We start from the raw sequence: 23,078 nt of genomic DNA, 5'->3' as shown, positions 1-23,078 counted from the left end.
TCGAGATTCTGCATATTTAAAGCCTGCCAACAAATCATATATCACTTTTTCTTAATTTTCTCACTGCGTGACAATCGTGATAGCAGTAAAACATTTTCACAACCACAGTCAACTTACAGACATAGGGATGACAAAGAAATCAGTAGCTTTATAGTACTTCTCCTGATTCTTCAGAGTCCATTTCTGTTTTTAGGATTATCACCTTCGTATGACAGAATGAAATGGGATATCCATGAAATTATCATAAATACTTCCTAGTATTTTTGAAGCATTTTTCTAATGGACGCATAAGTACTCTCTTATTTATTGTTCTTATTTGTCTCCCAATCAAAGGTAATACACTCTTACTAAAAATAGTTCTAGGGCTTCCCTGGTGGCGCAGTGGTTGAGAATCCGCCTGCCAATGCAGGGGACACGGGTTCGAGCCCTGGTCCAGGAAGATCCCACATGCCATGGAGCAGCTGGGCCTGTGAGCCACAACTACTGAGCCTGTGTGCCTAGAGTTCGTGCTCCGCAACAAGAAAAGCCACCACAATGAGAAGCCTGCGCAGCTCAACGAAGAGTAGCCCGCGCTTGCCGCAACTAGAGAAAGCCCGCGCGCAGCAACAAAGACCCAATGCAGCCAAAACTAAAATAAATAAAATAAATAAAAATAAAAGCTCTAAAAGATGTTGTTTTAGGGAAATAGTGGTTTATAAATGATTAATTTTATACTATGCCTCCATGGAGAAAACTAATACTTTAAGTTAAAAAGAAATTTACACAAGGTAACAAAATGGGTGAGATCTATCTTGCCCATCATGAGTTATATGATTTGGGGTGGTTTGCACCTCCACCTGGTGAAATTAATAGCACAATCGAGTCCTATAGCTGTTTTGTTATGTGTAAATATATATATATATATAATGTTATATATAATTTAAAAATCACTCTCATATATGAGAGAATATTAACTAAAGAAACATCATCTGGGACAAAGAGAAATAAAGATTTTTCCATAGTAACTGTCTCTCCTCCTCTTTTCTTTGTTTTCCTTCCTTAGGGATTCTGTGCAAGGCTGTAATGGAAATTGGGACCGTATTAAGCACACTTCACATTCTTTCAGGGACTCTGACACCAGTATGTCTTTCTGGAATTTTATACTTTTATGAACTAGTGCTCCTGTGATGCTCTGTGGGATATATCTGAGCCATGGCATTGGGACAATGGGAATAAGGAAAAGTTAGCTGAAAACCATTCATGCCCAAGTTTTCTATCTATATATAACTTCTAGGCTACCTCGTTCCTTCTGTATGTGGGAAGAATAGTCATCAATTAATCTAATTAACAGATAATTAGATATCTGAGTAAACTGTGAAGCTCCCCGGGGGGCAGGTTCCGTCTTTGGAACAGCTTTCTCCTTTGCCAATGTTCTAATATAAGTACTGAAAAGAAGAGCTGAATGCCTGAATTGAGTATTTACGTACATCTAACACCAAGTCCTAAAAATGAAAGATGCCCCCTGTACCAGAGATGCTATTCTATGTAGGATGGCGAAACAATCTGCATCACCCTTATGTCCTGATTTCATAAACAACAGCTCCACTGGAATCCATAACTCTCCAGATGCCGAAATGTGTCCTGAATTTTACAGATCCCTCATTCTGTATTACGTAACTTTCACATTCCATCAACCTATCTTGGTAAATATTCTTTTTAGACAACAACAGAAGGCCAGATTTCTGTAACATATATATTCCCTGATTGACAACAGGTACACAGCAGCAAGGGGTGCTGAGCAGTCTACTCCCTACTAAAGGAATGTTTCCTTGTACAGTGCAGGGAACACAGCCGACACATTGTCTGGACACAAACCAATATGCGCACTAGACACGGCTCTGGATGAAATTAACTTTCCCACATTTCTCACATTTCTCCCTTGCTTAATATGCTGAAGGACAACAATGTGACATTTCAACAGTTCTTTTCCCAGTGAAGAAAAACACTTTCATTAGTGACATATTTCAGACGACATGATAACAAGGTTAGACAAATAGCAAATAACCATCATGTTTGGGTTTATGGCAAATGTAATCGAGAGGTTAGGCTGTCCCTGGAGGCTGCAACTGTTGTTCTGAAAACACTACGTTTTCTGAGATGTCCCTTTCCTGAATGCTAAAAGAAACTGGATCCCTATTTTGACACAAATCAGTGCGCCTTTGAGGAGTTAGGTCTTTGCTCCAGGAGGACCACTATGGAGGAAGGAGGTGTATTATATTGCCCTTGATCCCTAACAAGCACCATCGCTCTCTGCAGCTTCCGATTCAGTGTGGTCCCTGTGGTCAATCAGATGCGAAGGAATTTGAACACCATGATGAAGGAAAAAAAAAGAAACCATGAAAAAATGAAAACACTATCAAAGTTGAAATAAAAGTTTGTTTGCCAAACAGGTAATTACTTGGCTTGAACAAAAGTCATGAGATTATCAGGACATTTTTCTTCCTCTGGGAAGGAGACCTGTGGCTAGATGCAACAAAGCAAAAGAAAACAGTACAGAACTCAAGTATTCAAACCAACTGAATATGGCCTTCGAATATTTCCTAATGCCCTTCTCCCCTTTCTCCTGTCTGCTTCAACACGTTCTATACAACACAATGCGGGGTAGAAGCCTCGTTGTTTATGCTACATAATGAGATCTCCTTCTTGGACTTGTGCACAAGTTTGTGCTTCTTGGGTGGTGGGTGTTCACGGGGGTGCACCCCCCTCCCCACCCAGGACTTCTCTGAACTCAAGTCGAGCCACAGTCCCCACAACCATTGGGATGCCCTGCGTTGCATCAGCAGGAGGTGTTTTTCTTGCTGTTATTATTGGTTGGAAAGTGTAATATTTGCACCATATGTCTAGGCTAGTTCCAGCTGATGGGACCAATGCCACATACGAATCATGAGCTGAATGTACCCAAACTGTGGTGTTGCCACTGCTGTTTTTGGATGGATTGGATGCCCAGGGAAAAAGTAGAGTGGGAGGAAAAGAAAGAGTTGATCAGCTCCTATTCTGGAGTTTGTTGTTAGAAATTATTAAAAATGGTGACTCTGCTCAGAAGAGATGGGCGTAGAATGCTTAATGCTCAAATTTCCCCTTAAATCATAGAAATGGAAGTAAACATTTATTACCATTTGGTCAAGTGTAGCATAACTTGCATTCATATTTCATTGTCAGTAATGGAGGTATGTGGAGATATACACAGACCTTGAGACAGCTGTTTTTTAGTTAGTTTGTTTTTCTTTTTAAATATTGCATACAGGCTAGCAGTTCATTAAAAGTAGAGGAGATAAGCCTGAAGGTAAGATCTTAGAAGAAGGCAATTCTTCATGCACAGCTCGTCAATCCTGATTTGGTTTGGAAACGAAAATCATGGAATACCAAAATCAAAGGAGAGTTGATTCAGGGAGAGGGAAAGGATGATGTCACTGGCCAGGAAAGTGTCAGGGAAGTTTTGAGTTCCTCATTCAAGTCCAAAGGTGCTGGTTTCTTCTACTGCCGTTAACAGCTTTTCATACAACATGGAGTACGAGGGATAAGGTGGTAGATCCAATCGATTGAAGCACGTGTGTGCCCTGAATGGAGGAGAAAAGGCTGGTCAAGGTGTTTGTTTCAATGGTGCAACTGGCTTGGCTAGTTCTGTGATCAGTTTGGATCTGTGAATCAAAAGTGAATCCAAAGAGGGTAGAACCATGCTTTAGGACCACCGTAACACACCTGCAAACTAAGAAACACAGCCTTGGGCTTCCCTGGTGGCGCAGTGGTTAAGAATCCGCCTGCCGATGCAGGGGACACGGGTTTGAGACCCGGTCCGGGGAGATCCCACATGCCGCGGAGCAACTAAGCCCGCGAGCCACAACTACTGAGCCCATGTGCCACAACTACCGAGCCTGCGCCCTAGAGCCCGCGAGACACAACTACTGAGCTTGCACTCTAGAGCCCGCGAGCCACAACTACTGAGCCCTCATGCCTAGAGCCTGTGCTCCGCAACAAGAGAAGCCACCTCAATGAGAAGCCTGCGCACCGCAACGAAGAGTGGCCCCTGCTGGCTGCAACTAGAGAAAGCCCGCGCGCAGCAACGAAGACCCAAGGCAGCCAAAAATAAATAAATTAAATAAATAAATTAATTAAAAAAAAAAAAAAAAAAAAGAGAACCACAGCCTTCCAGACAGGAAGAGACCAGTTGAGGGACTGGCTAGAAACTGGAGGGGTGGGTTTGCATTTGGAAGCAAACCACGCTATACTAGCACTGCACTAGCAAACCAGCAACATTTTACAACTGAGAGATGAAGTTGGATGTGGCCAGCAAAGGAACACAATTAGTTTTAGAGGATTATGTTCCCAAATCTCCCTGCTCAGCTCTGATTTCTGGGCCTCTGTAAACCCTGTGCATTGACCTAGAGGTGCCAACGGATGCCCTGGAACTCTCGAGATCCAACGCTCCATCAAGGCAGGTGTGATGGAGCACTGACTGTCCAACTCCTTTACCATTCATAGTGGGGCCTGCTTAACCTGAAGCAGAGACGCTGCATTTCCAAGAACAGCTGAGTTTGGGGGATAATCCTCCCCAGATGCTTGCAGCATCCCGGTGCCACCTCCCCTGGGTTCTGCTTATTTTGTCATGTACTTCATCCTGTGGGCCCAGCTATGTGGGCCAGTGTCTGGCCTAGACAAAGAATGTCTTTCCCTGCTATGTGCCAATGCGTGGACCAGGACCAGACTCTGCTAACCAAGTTAAGAGGGGCAGAAAAATGCCGAGTGTGCTTTTGGAACTGGCTGAATTAGCCAGGGGCAGGATACAGGCAGACAGCATCTTCTGGGTTTTATCTAATCATTTTAACTGTCACTCCCGAGTGGAAATAATACAGAAAAAAAAAACCCTATTTAGAAAATAGTTGGGATCAGATTAATCCTGTAAAAGATAATTTCTGGGAACGGGAAACATTAGCAAACGGCCCCTCTTCAAGACCTAGTCTGAACACCCAGAGTTTCTTCAAGAGTTGCTCTTAGTGCATTAATCTATAGGCCTGGTTAACTCTTAAATAAATCCTAGTTTGTAATCTAGAATGAATGAACACAATCAAATCACGATTTTATTCCTCATTCCTAAGCCCTTGCTGCTCTCCACGTGTGGTCCTGACAGCACAGAGGACCTGCTTACTTCATTACCTGGGCGCTGGACCCAGTGCTCCCAGGTGGGGTGGGGTGTGGACAGAGAGTCTGGAACCAGGGTTTGGGAGACCTCTCTTCTGGTCACAGTTAAGCCACTGACTAGCTTTATAACCTTGGGAAAGTCAATGAACCTTTCTGAGCCTCCGTTTTCTCAATTATAAAATGGGGTAATAATACATATTCCGTGCACCTCAGAGGGCTGGTGTGAGGACAGCACATAAATGCCTTTCGTAAACCGTGAATCATCATTTAAGCATCAGGGTCTCTTAATGATAATGCGACCACCACTGCAGTCATGATTTTAGGAACTGTGTCGCCCTCGTGGGGACTCCAGACCCTTGGCCTCTTCCACATGACTGCAAGCAAATCAATCAGCCTCATCTCATATTTGTCAAGCTGATATTTTGGAACTCCACTGGATCTGTTCAGTTGTGCTGTGTCAGATTCCACTCTGTCGGTGCTATTCTAGGGTTCCAGCATTTTGAGGTCATTTTGGATTTGAACTGTGCCCAGTACAGTACTACGTGTGCTACTTCTAACCTGTGTCATCCACATGGTCGATCTCTCGGTCTCCTCGAGGTTTTCCAAGTTACTGATTAAAATGTGCACCAAGACAGTACCAAAGCCAGTCTTGCTCTTCTGCAGTAGAGACCACTCTAAGCTTGGTTACAAGCAAACAATGGAAAGAGGCAGCACCGCTACCGCATACGGCTGGGAGGCCAGTTCTTTAAGGGTGACCCCTTTTCAAGTCATCTTCTTCCACCGCCCAACTACGGCCTCAATCTCCCGACAGGTTCTCACTCTATCACTGCTGAATCTACTCTTTTCCAAGTTTGTCAATGACCTCTCGATTCCCCAATCCAGAGGCACATGTTCTACGCCCACCTCCTCAAGCTCTTTGAAAGCATCTGACAGCTCTTCCTCTGAACATCTCTCTTCCCTTGGCTTCTTGATGGCTTCTCAGTGGCTGTCAGTTTCTCTTAGGGACTCCCAATGGCTCCCTCATGCCTCCTCTGTAGCCCGACAGCCTACAGAGCAGGGCTTCCCACCCGGCACTATTGACACTTTGAGCTTGATGACTCTTCACTGGGAGGGACTGTCCTGTGTCTTGTAGGTGTTTCGCAGCATCCTTGGCCTCTACCTGAGAGAAGCCAGGAGGACTCCTCCCCCACAACCAAAAATGTCTCCAGACATTGCCAAGTGTTCCCTGCGGGGACAAAATCACCTCTTTCCTGCCCTCCCCCCTTGAGGACCATCCTTATAGAGTAAGCCAACTACTAAGTTAACCAGGCCTCCGCCTTCATCCTGGGCTTGGGCTCAGTTTACATCTGCAGTGAAGCATGTTTGTGTTAGAATTTTAGTCCTGTTAATCCGCCCACGACTCATAATTCTGTTACCCCTGGTCCCTACTCTAAATGTAAACCCCTAAGATTTTCTCCTCTCCTTTATCTTATCTCCATGCTGCCTGTGCTGGGTCTACCCTGACCTGCTCCCGAGTTTTCTTTCCTCCCAAGCCTTTCCTTGTCAAGTTCCACAGTAAGGAAACTCTCCCACCTCCTGGTCTGGATGTGGATGAGTAACTTTTCCACTCCCCATTGCCAATTCTACATCATTACTTTTCAATCTTTGATCAAAAATTTCTGTTCCTCTGAATCTCATGTCATTTAGATATTTCCCCCCCCACCCAAACTACAGGTTTTGTCTGGCATTTTATTTCAGTGAAATAGGATAGGGTAGAAAATGGTGTATTACCTGCAGGTAATAAGGATGAAGTATTGTTTTGAAGAACATGTGTTTCAGATACACACGCACAGGAGTACCTATGCATGTATTGTGTTGGGATGTGAAGGGTCCTTCTCTCTGTGGGCTCTAGCTAAGACACATTTGACCATCAGTGATCTAGATATACCTTCCATACCTTCTGACCTTCTGGGTAACACATTTATTAAAATCTCTGGTACTTGGCTTAAATGCTCTCCACTTTCAGGTCTTCCCACCAGACTGTGTAGCGTCTGAATCCACTCGGTTGATGGTTCAGTGCCCTGGCTTGCCAGTTCCTTGACCCCAACCTCCGTGACCATCTCACCCGTCCTATGCTCCAGCGACAGTGGTTTATGAAGTTTCTTCACCAGGCACTGTAAACTTATAGCCTAGAAACCTCTACCCTCAGAGTCCTTTGTCCTAACCCCCACACACTCTGGAAGCAAGGACTTGGCCTGATGTATGGTTTTGCTGTGGCGTCCCCTCGTCTGGGAGGCCAGCTGCCTTTCTAGAGGGAAGGTCAGAGGAGAACGCAGCCCCTCAGAGCGTGGGCTGCACACGGGCTCACGGTCTCTGGGGGGGTCCTGGGTCACCCCAAGGGTGCTCGGTGCTCCTCCTTTGCCTCAGGCGTCTATCGCCTGCCATGTGGCCAGGCCAGGTCTTTCCGAACTACCATTATTGGAATTCAGAGGTTATTTCTTTCTCCCCACACATAGGTGACACTTCCCAGGTTCTTGGATCTTCAGAAAATGCACAAGGGAGACTAGTCGGGGGTTACTACTCAGAGGGTCATTTTCGCTGTCCCCTTAGAGGCATCTCAGTACTTGATCCTTGGGGCCTTTCTGGCCCACGGCCAACTCCCCGCTTCCCCCCAAGAACCATCTCTGGGATTCGCGGGGCAGCAGCCTTTTTAGGAGTGCCTCCGCCCACATGTGCTGAGCCTGTTCATAAGCCTGACGTCCGCCCTATAAGTTCTCTGTGTGGGCTGATAGGATTAATGCACATTTCAAAGCTTCCCAGAGCATATACGTAATTAGACTCAATCTCTGACCCCAAATGACAAAAGCCATGACTTCCCTTTCCTAAAGAGTAAAACAGACTCCTCAGCGGGGGGTCTTCTCTCCGTGGCCCTGCTGTTGCTTCAGCCCAGAATCCCCTCCACCCTTCCCTGCCCCCCAGGGCTCACCTAAATGCCAGCTTCTCTGTGTCATCGTCTCCTGTCAACTCAATCAGGATCAGGTCTCCGTTCTACATGCTCACAGCATCCTGCTTTTATCGTCCCTTCTTAGTGCTCCTCTGATTCCACCTGGCGTCATAACTACTTACTCTTCCGCTCTGTTCCTCTCTAGACTGTAAGCCCCTCTGGGCAGGTGCCTTGCTGTAGCTCAGGCCTTCCTTCAGGGGAACACTGACGTGCTCACTATGAGAGAATCATCAACTGTGACTCAAATTCACTCCTCTAAAGTAAGAGCAAAATGTTTCCAAAAAACCTCATCCTCCAAATCTAGCATGAAACTCGACAAATGGAAATCCTGCCTTTTTAGCCTGACTTTCTTGCCAGACTTCGTTCAGCAGGTTCAGTGCTCAGCAGAGCCATGCAAAAGAGCACCGAGGGGCTGCTGATCGAAGTGGGTGAAGCCAGGGCTGAAAAGTGCCCCAACGCTTTAGGCTGTTATTACCCAGCTGGGCACGCACTCTGCTTCCTGGGTCCCCTAAGCTCACCGCCATCAGGTGAATTATCTCCGGGCTGCTAGAAAGTCTAGGAAAGCTAGATGAACATTACAGTTCAGAAAATCATTCCACAAGAGGGATTTAGCAAAGTGTCTGGGAGGCCACGTAGAAATACAGCTGAATTAAATACGAATCTTCCGTTATAATTAGAAAATATCACAGTAGAAGAAAATAACGTGGATCAATCTTTTGTTTGCTGAGCGGGTTTTATTACTATAGTACCTAGACAGAAGTATCTCTTTAGTGCTCCTTATTTCACTGATGAGGAATATACTACCCAAAGTGGCACACAAAGGACCAAGGAAGTGCTGGGATGAAAATTCATGGTGCAGGGAATTCATTCTGTTAAACTGCCTGGAGCCCTAGTGCCTCCTTGTTTTGCATTATCTTACGATAATTTCACCAATAGCTTACTGTATAGAAGCCACTATAGAGACCGGAGATATACACACGGTCTTGTCTGCGCACATTTTCAAACACAGTAGGAAAAATGCGACATGTACACGCTAACTATTCCAGGGAATATCAAGTGTATCCAGTGCTATGCCACAGTGAGACAGGCTGGGACCTGGGATCCTTTACTGCAGCGCTTGCACCTGGACAAACATCTCCTCGAGCAACAGAACACAAAGAAACTCTAAGGGACTAAAAATAACTGCAGGCATGCGCAGTTAAGGGCAATTATGAACAATAAGATACAAAAAGGCCACAAACCAACTGCCATTTCTGAGATGCCGGGAGCAAAAACGGGGGGACTGCGTGTGATCCCAGCACACAGCACCAACAAGGGGGTGCGCAGAGCACTGAAGCCCCCCCTCTGGCCCCACCCAGCCATCGGCCCCCACCCTCACCCCACAGAAGGGACCAGCTCCTCCACCCCGTGCCTTGGGGGCGAGTCCCAGTAAACCCTTTCCTGAATTTGTCTGGCCTCTTATCAATTTCTGTCGATTAAAGAGTCCAAGAACCCGGGTGGGTAACAGTAGAAGTCCAGACACAGTGCTGGAAGGGCCACTTTGGACCCTCCCCCAGATGAGGCATTCCTCTTTAAATTAAATTGGGCTACGTAGGACTGACACAAGGACGGGGATACCACTAGCCCAAATACCATCAGTCATCAAAAAAATCACTAAGAATACGGTCTAAATGCACCTCCCCGAGACTTCTCACCCACACCTTTCACTAATGACTCAGAGAACAATACTTTGGGTGGCAGGAAAGAATTCCATCCCAACGGATAAGTGCCCAAGCTCAAACAGCAAAGGGTACTTGGCCTTCTTCGGCAGGTTTCCCAAAGGTGGGCAGGAGCTCCGTACCTGGGGAGAGATGTAATTTTCCCCCATTTCTCTATGCAAAAACGCCGAAGCCCGTTGCTTCCTCGAAGGGCTGCAAAGCCTTCGTAGGGCACGCTGGATGTTCCCGTGACGAACTGCAGTAATCTGAGTCTCTGCTCATTGTTGAAACGTTCCACCGCAGCCCAGAACCAGCGGATCACGAGATGCCCATCGTGATAACCTGAGCGGAGCAGGAGGGAGACCGAGAGGATGTGTAGAGGGGAGGAAGGAGTGGGGGGGGAGATGAAATATACATCAGGTGTGCCAAGAACCGAACAGCAGCTCTTGATCTGCTGATTTATCTCGTGACGGCCTTTAGGTAGGTCTAAAAGAATCTGTATAACGGACTCAAATTTAAAAACAAAAGCCTATTTACAAAATAGCCACTTTATAAAAAGGCTGTATGCTGTGAGGGATGTCCTCAGAGACGTCTGCTTTCTATTTAAACAACTGGGACCCCGGGAGTCCTTTTCCTGCCTGATATAAATGTAGACAAGGAGTGATGAGGCTCGGTAGAGATCTCTGGGGTTGCGAAGAGACAAAGATCTCTACGAATACGATGTTTCCTGGTATTGTCTTTGCTCTGATGTCTTAGCTCTTGGGACCCACATACGGTGGAGCGCCTAGGACTTAAGAAAGGCCGGAGGCGAATGTCAAACTTGGTCAACGGAAGATGCCGGGCTCTCCAAGTGCCCTTGGAGCCGCTGCCCCCCGATCAGCCCTGGGCCCATGGAAGTAGTATGGGGCCTCTCACAGGACAGTGAGGAAACCAAGCTTGGAGCAATCACTTATGATTAAGGTAAGTGACTCCCCACTGACTGCAAATGCTCGAAACACTCAAAGATGCAGAAATCTATGTGGACTGGGGCAGAAAGCAGGAAAGCTTCATAAGGGAAGGGAGGTGTGAGTTCAGCACGTGAAGGGTTTGTGTGAGTGCAAGAGGGGAAATAGAGAATGATGAGAACGCAGAATCATTGTGCAGGGAACAGACTAGACCAGCTTCGAGGGGGTTCTGCTGAGGACTGAAGGGACCTTGCTGGGGCCTCAGAGGCCTTAATAGCTAGGCAGAGACATTGTGACTTGACCCCTTAGGTGGGTGGCTTTCCTACCAAGCCAGGAAGGGCCTAGTGGTCCCACAGAGGTTTCCTCCTACACGGCTGAGTGTACTGTGGAGACAAGGTAGGCTTAGATGATGGGCCCCTTGTTCACCCTCTATTATATTGATAGGGCTTTCTCTGTAATATTTTACGTGAAGAAAGGATTTTCAGCTTAAAGAACGTTCAAAGGTTTCTAAGTAATAAGGAGCTTGCTTGTTGTGTGGGGTGGGAAATGGCCTGGTCAAAATAAATGCTTCAGGAAGGCTGGTTTGGCAGCTTGAAGGCGAATGGCTAGGAGGGGTTAGACATTAGATTCGGGGCGATGACAGTTAGAGCCGTGTTGCAGCAAACCAGGATTGATGTGAAGAGGGCTCCACCTCTACAGGGAGCAGGGACACGCTTCCCTGCCAGCAGATGAGCCAGCTCTGGAGATGGCCTGTGGATGGTGGCGTTCTCTGGAACGCACCTCCACCGTGCTAGGCCAGAGACGACCAGCAGGGATTACTGTCACCCAAAGGAAAGTCTAGGTTGGAAGCTGGCGGAAGGCATGGACCAGGGCCTACTTTGCACACGTACTGAAGTAAGGCCAAGTTCTCTGTAACCTTCAAAAAGTGATATTATTTTATATTTATATTATCACCACATATGGAATATGTAGATAAATATTATTCAGCCATAAAAGGGAATGCAGTAGTGAATCATACTACGACGTGAACAAACCTTACTAAGTGAAAGAGGCCGGACCACGTACAAAGGCCACATACAGTACCATTCTATTTACATAAAATATCCAGCACTGGTACATCCACAGAGACAGAATATGCACACTGAGGTTTGCTGGGGTGGGAGGATGGGGGGAGGAAAGGCGAGCAAGTGCTTCCTGGGTCCAGGGTTTCCTCTGAGAATGAGAAGAACATTCTGGAATCAGCTAGAGGTGACGGTTGCACCACCTTGTGAGTGCACTAAATGCCACCACGCTGTTCCCTTTAAAATGATTAATTCCATGTTATGTCAGTTTCACCTCAATAACATGTGCTCAGAAGTGAGGGAGTGTGTCTGTGAGAGCTGATCGGTCAACAGACCCCGCTGGCTCACCTCCCCGGTACTCGGCGTTGTTCCTCCAGTCGGCCAGGTCGATCTCCGCCGTGCCCGCAATCACCAGCTCCAGCTCCCTGGCATCGAACACGGAGACCAGCCTCGAGTCCACCACCTGCAATCCACATTAGGCCTCAGCCTCCAGGCTCAACCTCCTTGCCAGGTTACACTCATTATTATTTCTGTGGGTTAAGCTGGGAGGCTGACCATTGTTTACGACGTTTTCCCCCAATGTGCTATCGTGTTTAAGTTCAAAATCATGAACATTTTGAAACACAACCCCTTGGTGAGCCGGGAACTCAGAAAAGGTCTGCTGCTTTTCACTACTATGATACTCCCTCTCGGAATGATGTCATGAATAAGCCTGACTGACCTTCCATAGTCACATTTAAGTTTCCAAATGACATTGCCTTTTGAAGGCAAAAAGTCCAAGTCACTGGACTCCTCTCCTCTACATAAAGGGATCCTCTCCTCTACATAAAACTAGGATTTATTTCCTAGGAATGGGACATTATATATTAAAACGACTGTCTTTTCCTTCCTTTCTCCCGTTACTTCCTGCCTTCCTCCTTCAAAGATCTGGGAAGATCTGCTTGGTTAGGGTTCAGAGCTCCGGCTTTACATCTTGTTGCCAAATGTATCAGGTACGACTGCACACCTGCAGTGGGTACCTCTTTTAATCAAACCAGTGGACCAGCCAGTCACCCACGCTGTTCTCCAACACAGCAGCAAAGAAAACCTTCCAACACCCAAACCCTTGTTTCTCAACTGCAGAAGTTTAACCATGTCAATTTTGGGGGCACACGAAGGCTAGCAGCTGTCCCTGTCCTATTTTTTCTTTTTTTTGATTACTATCGATCTCTGATGCTTTTTTTTTTTTTTTTTTTCTGTAGGCGGGCCTCTCACTGCTGTGGCCTCTCCCATTGAGGAGCACAGGCTCCGGACGCGCAGGCTCAGCGGCCACGGCTCACGGGCCCAGCCGCTCCGTGGCACGTGGGATCCTCCCGGACTGGGGCACGAACCCGTGTCCCCTGCATGGGCAGGCGGACTCTCAACCGCTGCGCCACCAGGGAAGCCCTCTGATGCTTTTTTTAAAAAAACTTTTTTTAATTGAAAGAAAGATTCTTTAAATTCTATAGTGCTTTATAATTTTCAAAAGTTTCACACACGTGATTTCATACAATCCCATAATAAGTCACTGTCCTCCTGATTTACCGTCTCAGCATGGATCGTGTGGCACAAAGTGACACTAGGAGCATATCTCCTTTTACTGTGTTTTGCTTTATTGCGTTCTACAGATACTGCGTTTTTTATAAATTGAAGGTTTGGGGCAACGCTGCATCATCAGATGATGGTGAGTTTTTTCAGTAATAAAGTATTTTTTCAATAAGTTGTGTACATTGTTTTTTCTAGACATGATGTTATTGCACACTTAATAGACTACAGTCTACTGGAAACATAACTCTTATAAGCACTAGGAAACCAAACAATTCATGTGACCCACTTTATTGGGACATGGGCTTTATTGCCATGGTCTGGAACTAAACCTGTAGTATCTCCGAGGTCTGCTTGCGTAAGAAAATAAAAATCAAGCGAGAGTGGACAATGCCCTCCAGTGCCTTCATTTCACTCATTTTTATTTCACTGAGTGAAAGGAGATGCGACACGCACATGTCTTGGCAGGAGGTGCCGTGTGCTCTCACAGCAGGGCCACACCATCGCCAGTTTTGTGAGACCACGAGAGCTGGGTTTCCCAGGGAACTCTGACCCCTCACCCTCTGTCCCCAGGAGGCCCGCTTTGCACGCTGGTGCGTATTGCTGAGCCGTCTCCCCGCCTTGCCCTTCCTCTCCCTTCTCCTAACAAGCTGTGTTGGGGGCGGAGGCCTGGCGTGCCTGCCGGGCCCGGGTCTCACCTCGTAGAAGCCCCGGACCAGGGCCTCCGTCTGCTGCACCGCTCCGCGCTCCACCCGCCACCTCACCATCCTCTCGATGTACTCCTTCTTGTTCTTTTCTGTCACTTGGGTGTTCGCTCCTCCAGACTTCAACTCCCTCTCCGTTACCTTGTGGGGGAACAAAGATCATGACGCTTGTTGACTCAGCTTATCTTGCAGTGAGACAGATCGATGTTAGGAGGATGAACTCTTTGCAAAAAGTCCTCTTCACAAGCATTTGGCCTCACTACCTTCTCGGTTCTTTCTCCTTCCCTGGAAGTTACTAGAAAGGTTCTGGTTGTTCTAAGCAGATACTGCAGTACCTTAGAAGCATTTTTGTTTTATAAAGAGGAAATGCGTTTCTTTAACTCAAGAGGCTTAATGGAAATAAAAGAAAAATGCCCCTAAATGGACTGGAATGTCCTTACCCTATAGTCACATACTTGATTGCCCCAAATCCCCAAAAGATCATATTTTTAACAGCCAAATTCTTCCCCAACCACAGCAGATCATTGGCAGGAAAATAGTGAAGGGTGGGAGGATAGTTTTGCAGCCAGGTGTAAGAGTGGCTGAAGAGTGACAGCCTGACCTTGAGAAAGGAAACAGAGATTGAAGTTGCCACGTAGTATGAAGATGCAAGTTCGTTAGGACAAGCTCACAAGACAAGTGATGATCTGTGCTTTATTGTTTCGAAAGGCAAGAAGGCACGTAACATATTAGACATTTTTATCACAAAGTGTTGGTGTTTGAAGGGGGTAAGCATCAGTTATCTTAAATTTGCTTAAGGGATTCACCTTGCTGCTCAATGCTGTAAGAAAAATGAGGCGTAACTGGACTTAGTCACTGATTAAGAAATATATGAATATATTCGGCACTCATGGCCAAGGTACCTAAACAAAACAGTTCACAGAAATCTGCGGATTACATCTTCTTCTATCACTTGGGTGACTAGGGTAAATATGAAATACTCGCCAATGATAACATAATAATTGCCACCCAAGATCCATATTCTTTGGAGTCTCTGGATTTTAGCTGCCCAGTTAAAGACTACTTCCTGACACTAAGTGTGTGATGTAATTAAATTCTGGCCAATAAGGGATAAGCGGGGGTGTGGTATGGCACTTTCAGGGGGTCTCCTTAAAGGGAGGGGCTATGCCCCTTTGTCCTGCTACTTCAGACACGGACGTGATGGTTGGGGGCACTGTATGCATCTGGGTCATGAGTGCAGGTGGCCACTGTAGGGAGTGCAGCCTTGGGTTGCCTGCCTCCACACTTTTATGTAAGAGAAAAATATACTGTTAGTTTCCGCAGGGTCATTGGGTTTCTTCATTAGCAGCTGAACCTACTCTTAACTAACACACCCAGGAAAAGCCTATGGTGTCTTTCAGCTGCATCTGTCTGTCTGCTCTTCACTCCATAACTTGCCAAAAGAAGGGCTGAGACGCGATTTTCTAAAACCAAAAGCATCGTTCTTGGTGACCTCATCTGAAAAGAAACAGGATCGTTTAAGCTTTAAACAGATAGATATTATTCTAGATCTACAACACATTCTTATTTTTATCACTGGGAACATTTTGAACTTTCTCTGAGTTGTTCAGCTCCTACGCTATGTACACCTGAAGAATTGCTCTTTTTATTTTCAATGTTATTTTTTTTCCCCTCTAATTTATGTATGTAGTCATTTGTAGTTTACTTGATTTCTTCCTGGTCCATGGAATAAAATCTAAGTGCTATAAATGGCCATACAATGAAATGCAAGTTTCTCTCCCACTTCATCTCCTAGCCATACAATCTCCCTACTTGGAGAAAATCACCCTTCCTTTCCTTCCAGGGAAGGGGAATGTATACACTAGGGATGTATACACATATCAGTGTATACACTAGGGAATACGTATAGATCCTCTCTTTTCCCATAAACGGTAGCATATTATATACACTGTTCATCATCATACTTTTCCAATTAAAAATACACCTTGACCATTGTTTCATACCAACTTGGACCTGCCCTATTCTTTCTTTCTGGTTGTTATACTACCCGGTTTATTGTTTATGATTTATATGTAAATGGATGGGCTGGGGTGTCAGACCACACATCCCACTAGTCCACTCTTCCACTGTGTGAGTGAATCGTCATTTATTTCACCAATGCTCTACTGCTGAACGCTTAGATTGGTTCGGATTTTTTGCAATGATCAACAATGCTGCAATGAAGATCCGAATCCATCAGTCATTTCAACTGGATGTGAATATGTCTGTAGGGCAAATTTCTAGATGTGGATGATGAGTCCAAGGCAGGTGCATTTAGAATGAGGATAGATATCACAAAGGTGCCTTTCATAGAGGATGAAGCAAACTTCTGCTTACTCGCACCCGCACTCCTCTATAGAGTGCCTGTTTCTCTACATCATCTCCAAAATCGAATACTGCTAAGCTTTCCGATTCTTGACATTCTCATGAGGGAAAATGGTATTTCACAATGCTTTAATTTACATTTAAAAAAACAGTGAATGAGGGTGAGTACTTCCTTCCCTGGGAACTATCTACTTATATTCTTTGCTAATTTTCTATTGTGTTGTCGATCATTTCTTATTGATCTGCAGAATCTCTTCCTATATTGAAAGAAATAGCCTTTTGTCTGTTTTATGCATTACAATGTAGTAAATACTATGCCATTTTTACTTTATGTTGTATTTTTGCCATGCGGTATTAAAAAAGTAATTTTAGTTGACTATCTCAATCTTTTCCTTTATGACTGACAGTCTGTGTCACATCTATAGCAGCATTCCTTACTGCGAGATTAAAAAGGAAAATCCTGTCATTTTCATCTTTTTGTTGTTTTTTTAAACATTCAGCTTTTTCACCCACGTGGAATTTATTTTAGCATAACGCGTTAGGTTTGTGATCTCAAGGTTTTTTAAGATGGGTTCCCATCTGTCTTAATATATTTTGCTAAATAATTGTGTTTATTTTACAAATTTACCCTCTACTATAGGGAAAAATGTAAAGGATGGGCTAAAAAGTAGTCATGCAGAGGAACAGTGTATTTTACACGTTCTTCTGGTATACAGGAAGACAGTTAAGTGAATCGGATATTCTTGAACATATTTACAACATACAGTTGTAAGGAATAATTTTTTGTCAAATATAGAAGAGAATATTCTTCAGAGGTATGTTTACACACAGGCAATGCACCAGAACAGTGACATTTTCCAGGACGTGTCCAAGATGCTTGATTGAAGCAGTGGGTGATGGGAGGTCTGCAAGGTTCAGTGGGTAACTCTCACCCATGGACTCAGCATGCTGTCCACAGTCATGCAATGTTACAAAGTAAACCAGCTTAATTCTCACAACATCCCATTACAAATTACACACGTCATGGAACCTCTCGTAAATGATATTCTCAAAACCTTAATTGCTAAATCTGCTCAGGTTGTGGTTGGTCTGATAAAACTGTAACCCAGAAAATTCAATGTTATATAAACACCAGTAGAAAAAGAAATGGGAAGCTTATCTTATTAAATAGTACTCAAGTATATGCATTTTGGAGAAGTAAATATCTGGATGCTAGTGATAAAAGAAGTATTATTGTAGTTGCACAGATAAGAGAAATACCTCATAGATGTATCGCACACTTTACAAAAATGCTTTCTGATCCATTATCCCGTGTGATTTTCAAAAAACTCTATAAAGTAGATCCATGTCAAAACAAGAAAAAGAAGACATGGGTACCTTTCATAAAGGGAATAGTCTTCAAAGAATTATATCTTAAATGAATGACAGTCCTTGTTTTTAAACACAAAATCCTATTTCTATGTGAGCCAGCAATCCCTCTTCTGGGTATATATATCCAAAAGAATTGAAAGCAGGGACTTGAACAGATAGTTGTACACCTGTGTTGATACCAGCATTATCCACAATACCCAAAAGGTGGAAGCCACCTAAGTGTCCATCAACATACGAAGGGCTAAACAAAATATGGTATTTACATACTATGGAATGTTATTCAGCCCTAAAAAAGGAGGCAATCCTGTCACATGCTATAACATGGATGAACCTTGAAGATATTACGCCAAGTGAAATAAACTGGTCGCGAAAAGACAAACACGGTATGATTCCACTTATATGAGGTACTCAGAGTAGGTAAATTCAGAGAAAGAAAAAGTAGAAAGGTTGCCAGGGACTGCGGAGAGGGAGAAATGGGGAGCTATCGTCTAATGGACACAGCTTCAGTTTTTCAAGATGAAGAAGTTCTGGAGATGGTTGCATAACATTGTGAATCTACTCAACCACAATGAGTGGACTGTACCCTTCAACATGGTTAAGATGGTAAATTTCATGGTAGGTGAATTTTCCACAGTAAAAACCAAAATGTCTTTTCCAAGACCCACATCTCACAAACCTGGCCAAAAACTTCTTCATTAACCGTGAATGTGAGGTCGAGGATGTCTGTGATGTTGTTGTCCTTCATCCACTGCAAGCTCTGGTGGAATTCCTCATCCAGATATTCCAGGTCACTCAAATCACAGGGCCTGGGTGTATTCAAAGGGAGAAAGGTAAACGGATTGTTTCAATAAACAGCTGCCCAGACCTCATGCCAAAATGTGGTTATGTCACTCCTGGCTAAAGTGACACAGACGTATTCTAACAACTGGATACTTTTGAATATACTGATGAATCTTTTTAGTTCATTCAGTAGTTTTTTATTGGAAAAGGAAATTTTAAAATGTTTACAATAATAAACATAAAACAATTATTGACTCAGGGGTTCTCCATGGCCGTTGGAGAAGAGTATCATTTGAAAACAACTAAATTATAGGCAGATCAATTCTTTTTTTTTTCTTCTTCCAGTTTTATTGAGATATAATTGACATACGGCACTGTGTAAGCTTAACGTGCACAGCATAACGATTTTACATACAAGGACAGATCAATTCTACTTGGTAGTTTCATGCAATGCTTGTAATGTTACTATATTTATCTAAACTGATTTATATCTGTTATATGATGTTCTCTTATGCTTACATAAAATCTCCAAATGCATTTTTAGTGGACTAAAAGGTTTGTGTGATATCTAAGCACTCAGAAAAGTAAATCGCCATAAACCTAACAGGAATGATTAGGGGAAAACAGGGACAAAAGGGTCAGAGGTGCCAGAGAGGCCAGTGCCTCCGGTCCCACAGGCAGGGCTGGGTGGACACTTACAGTCTCAGGAGTGCCTTATAGAAGGGCCTTGTGAAGAAAGCGTCCAGAAGGTACTGATGGATCAGAGCCAGGCCTAGGATTCGACCACTAAACCTGAACCTGGAACACAGACAAGGCAGAGCAACTGAAGGGCAGGTGGGAAATCACACTGTTAAATACTTTCATTTGTACTGTTATCTGATGTGTTTCTTCATAGTACTCATCTTGAGCTGCTTGAAAAATTTGCCAATTGATGACACAATGGAGGCACCCATTCTTCTTATTCTTTACCATAAACAATGGCTATGAACTTGGTAGGTATTAAGAAACCCTCCTCTCCCGCAAGTACCCAAATAGAATCATTTTGCTGGAATCTTTTTCTCAGACCTGAGAGTATAAGGACCTAAGTGATGAAAAGAGCTGGTGGAGAGGAATTCTGGGACCCTAGACAAACCGTCAGCATTTAAAAAAAATTATTTATTTATTTATTTTCTTTGAACACATTTTTTTAAACATCTTTATTGGAGTAGAATTGCTTTACAATGTTGTGTTAGTTTCTGCTGTATAACAAAGTGAATCAGCTATACGTATACATATGTCCCCATATCTCCTCCCTCTTGCGTCTCCCTCCCTCCCACCCTCCCTATCCCACCCCTCTAGGTGGTCACAAAGCACCGAGCTGATCTCCCTGTGCTATGCGGCTGCTTCCCACTAGCTAGCTATTTTACCTTTGGTAGTGTATATATGTCCATGCCACTCTCTCACTTTGTCTCATCTTACCCTTCCCCCTCCCCGTATCCTCAAGTCCATTCTCTACATCTGCGCCTTTATTCCTGTCCTGCCCCTGGGTTCTTCAGAACTTTTTTTGTTTTGTTTTTAGATTCCATATATATGTGTTAGCATACGGTATTTGCTTTTCTTTTTCTGACTTCACTCTGTATGACAGACTCTAGGTCTATCCACCTCACTACAAATAACTCAGTTTCGTTTCTTTTTATGGCTGAGTAATATTCCATTGTATCTATGTGCCACATCTTCTTTACCCGTTCATCTGTCGATGGACACTTAGGTTGCTTCCATGTTCTGGCTGTTGTAAATAGTGCAAAGAGTCAGCAATGAACCCGAGGATCTGAATCTAAGGATATGGAAAGTTTTCTGGACCATGCATCCTCACCTATTCGAGCATTCCAAAGAAAGATACCACCTGAAGGTCTAATGTGTGCCTGACCCTACGCTGGGAGGTGGGGGACTTGAGTATGAATCACATATGGCCGTCGTGCTCACGGTCAGTGGGGAAAAGTCCGTGGAATCCCACTGTGGTAAGCGGTAAGTGGAGCCTACATCGTCACACATGAAGAACAAGGTCTCTGCTGGGAGGAACTGATCACACAGACCTGCTCACCTCCAGATGTAAGGGCCTTCACTGATTTAAAACCTTGTTGGGGCAAACTTCTTCCTGGCACTTTTTTTTTTTTTTTTTTTTTGCGGTACGCGGGCCTCTCACTGTGGTGGCCTCTCCCGTTGCGGAGCACAGGCTCCGGACGCGCAGGCTCAGCGGCCACGGCTCACGGGCCCAGCCGCTCCGCGGCACGTGGGATCTTCCCGGACCGGGGCACGAACCCGTGTCCCCTGCATCGGCAGGCGGACTCCCAACCGCTGCGCCGCCGGGGAAGCCCGCTTCCTGGCAGTTTTGCTGGTGGTCTGCCTAGCCGTATGCCACGGCCCCCGAGAGCTTGGTCTCATCGTTGCCCTGCTCCTGAACCGGTTCCCCGCCCGCCTGGTCTAGCACGCTGGTTCCCTCACCCTGTGTGCTGCCCATCCCTGGTACCTACCTCCACGATTGGGGTCTCTCCTGTCTCTTCCTATCGAACTTGATTTTCACCTAAGCATAGACTTAGCTGTGACTTTTCTCAGATCCTCCCAGTTGGCATTTCCAACGAAGCCATGACCTTTCAGGAGGCTCTTTTTAGACTCAAAAGACTTTGTACTCTGTAACTGCTGTAAAAGTGGTTTAAAGGAATAGATTATCGGATCCTGTAATGCGTGTGATCATAAGCAGCACTTCAGATTGCCATTTTGGAAGGAGTCGATTCTTTTTGCGTGAAATAACACGTAAATATTTTTGACTCCGGGGAGACCAGAGGCGAGCAGAACGTTAGTAAAGGTGCTAAAGGGGCAGCGTGGGTGGGGAGGCTCATGGAACAGCTGACCATCTTACAGTCCTTGAGGCCGGGGTACACCGTCGGTGCTGCATCCCCCGGTGCTCTTTCCTGATACCCCAGTAACCAACGGGTCCCCAACATGGCGGCCACAATCCTGCGTACTCCATGCAGGCTTATCCACTCTAATGGGCTCTGAGGCATCACAACTGACGCTCCTAACATGAGGCGGGGCTGTGGCCATGTGGTGGAGACAGCGAGACCACCACAGTGGGAAGAGAGCAGCCGGCAACACAGAGGTGCCTGCCAAGGACCTCCCTCACTTTAGAGGTGGCCCTGAGAGGTCTAGTGAAGAGAAACGGTAATCTCAGCAGGCAGTAGTGTCTGCAGAAATGGAACAGATAAAAATATTACATGAGAATACTATTTTCAGCTCAATGTTAAAAAAGGGACTATCTCAATAAATTGTAAATTCTCCAGCAAAAATACACATTATTCAAATCTATTCAAGAAGAAGAACTTAAATAGACAAATGACCAGAGTATAAACTAGAAAACTCGGAGGAAAAAGAACTATGTTCACAATTGATGCTGGGACTGTCCATATATGGACAGAAAACACCCCTACTATTTAAATAGCTCCAGAAACCAGAAAAGGGTAGAAAACTTCTTACTTCATCTTTATGAGCTACCATAAACACAAAATGCAATCCGGAAAAGAGTAAAGGAAAGGAAACTAAAGACATCTCACTTATACATTAAAAACATCATAAATAAAACACAAGAGAAAGTACCAGTCCATTCCCTGAATAATGCCAGATGATTAAGGATGTTTGATTTTAGGAAACTAAGGACAATTTACTATTAGGCGTTCTATTATTAAAATTAATAACGATGTCAGGAGACAAAAATCATATGGCTTTTCTTTTTTTTTGGTTAGAAGCTGAAGAGTTACTTGAAAATATTCACTGTCTATGATATCACTTATATGTGAAATCTAAAAAAATGATACCAATGAACTTACTTACAAAACATAAATAGACTCCCAGACTTAGAAAACAAACTTACGGTTACCAAAGGGGAAAGGTGGTGGGGAGGGATAAATTACGAGGTTGGGAGTAACATATACACACTAGTATATATAAAATAGATAATCAACAAGGTCCTACAGTATAGCCCAGAGAACTCTACTCAGTGCCGTGTAATAACGTGTATAGGAAAAGAATTTGAAAAATATTTTATATATGTATGTGTGTGTTTATATATATATATACACATATCTGAATCACTTTGCTGTATATCTGACAGTAACACAACATTGTAAGTCAACTGTATTCCAATATAAAATAAAAATTTTTTAAAAGGGGGTAAAAGGGGACGAAGAAAAAAAATATCCACTGTCAATTTCTGAAGAAAAAAAAATCTTTGTAGTAAACAAGGGATAGAAGAATACTTCCTCACGTAATGAAAAACATTCATCTCAGCATCATATCTGACAGTAAAAATACAGGATGCTGGTTACCACCACCCTTCACGATGTTGCATCAGTTCTAGTCACCGTAATTCATTACAAGTGAAAAATGGGAAACAGATTAGAAAT

General features: G+C 44.4%; 1 protein-coding gene across 9 annotated transcripts in view; it reads right to left on the bottom strand.

The window, feature by feature from the left end:
* Window positions 1-920: 920 nt before the first annotated feature.
* The window catches only part of HECW1 (HECT, C2 and WW domain containing E3 ubiquitin protein ligase 1), a 463,589-nt gene continuing 441,431 nt past the window's right edge, over window positions 921-23,078 (bottom strand). For all 9 annotated transcript variants that reach the window (XM_067042890.1, XM_067042895.1, XM_067042893.1 and 6 more), the window contains 6 exons: window positions 19,342-19,440; window positions 18,539-18,668; window positions 14,122-14,268; window positions 12,209-12,323; window positions 9,999-10,197; window positions 921-3,596 (listed from right to left, as the gene is read on the bottom strand). In XM_067042890.1, the coding sequence (XP_066898991.1) occupies window positions 3,485-3,596; window positions 9,999-10,197; window positions 12,209-12,323; window positions 14,122-14,268; window positions 18,539-18,668; window positions 19,342-19,440 (802 nt within the window). In that variant the 3' untranslated portion in view covers window positions 921-3,484. The remainder of the gene's footprint in view (window positions 3,597-9,998; window positions 10,198-12,208; window positions 12,324-14,121; window positions 14,269-18,538; window positions 18,669-19,341; window positions 19,441-23,078) is intronic.

This window comes from Kogia breviceps, chromosome 9 (genome assembly GCF_026419965.1).
Source record: "Kogia breviceps isolate mKogBre1 chromosome 9, mKogBre1 haplotype 1, whole genome shotgun sequence".
NCBI lineage: Eukaryota > Metazoa > Chordata > Mammalia > Artiodactyla > Physeteridae > Kogia > Kogia breviceps.
Note: the sequence above shows the minus strand (reverse complement) of the source record. Positions and strands in the feature narration are given on the sequence as shown.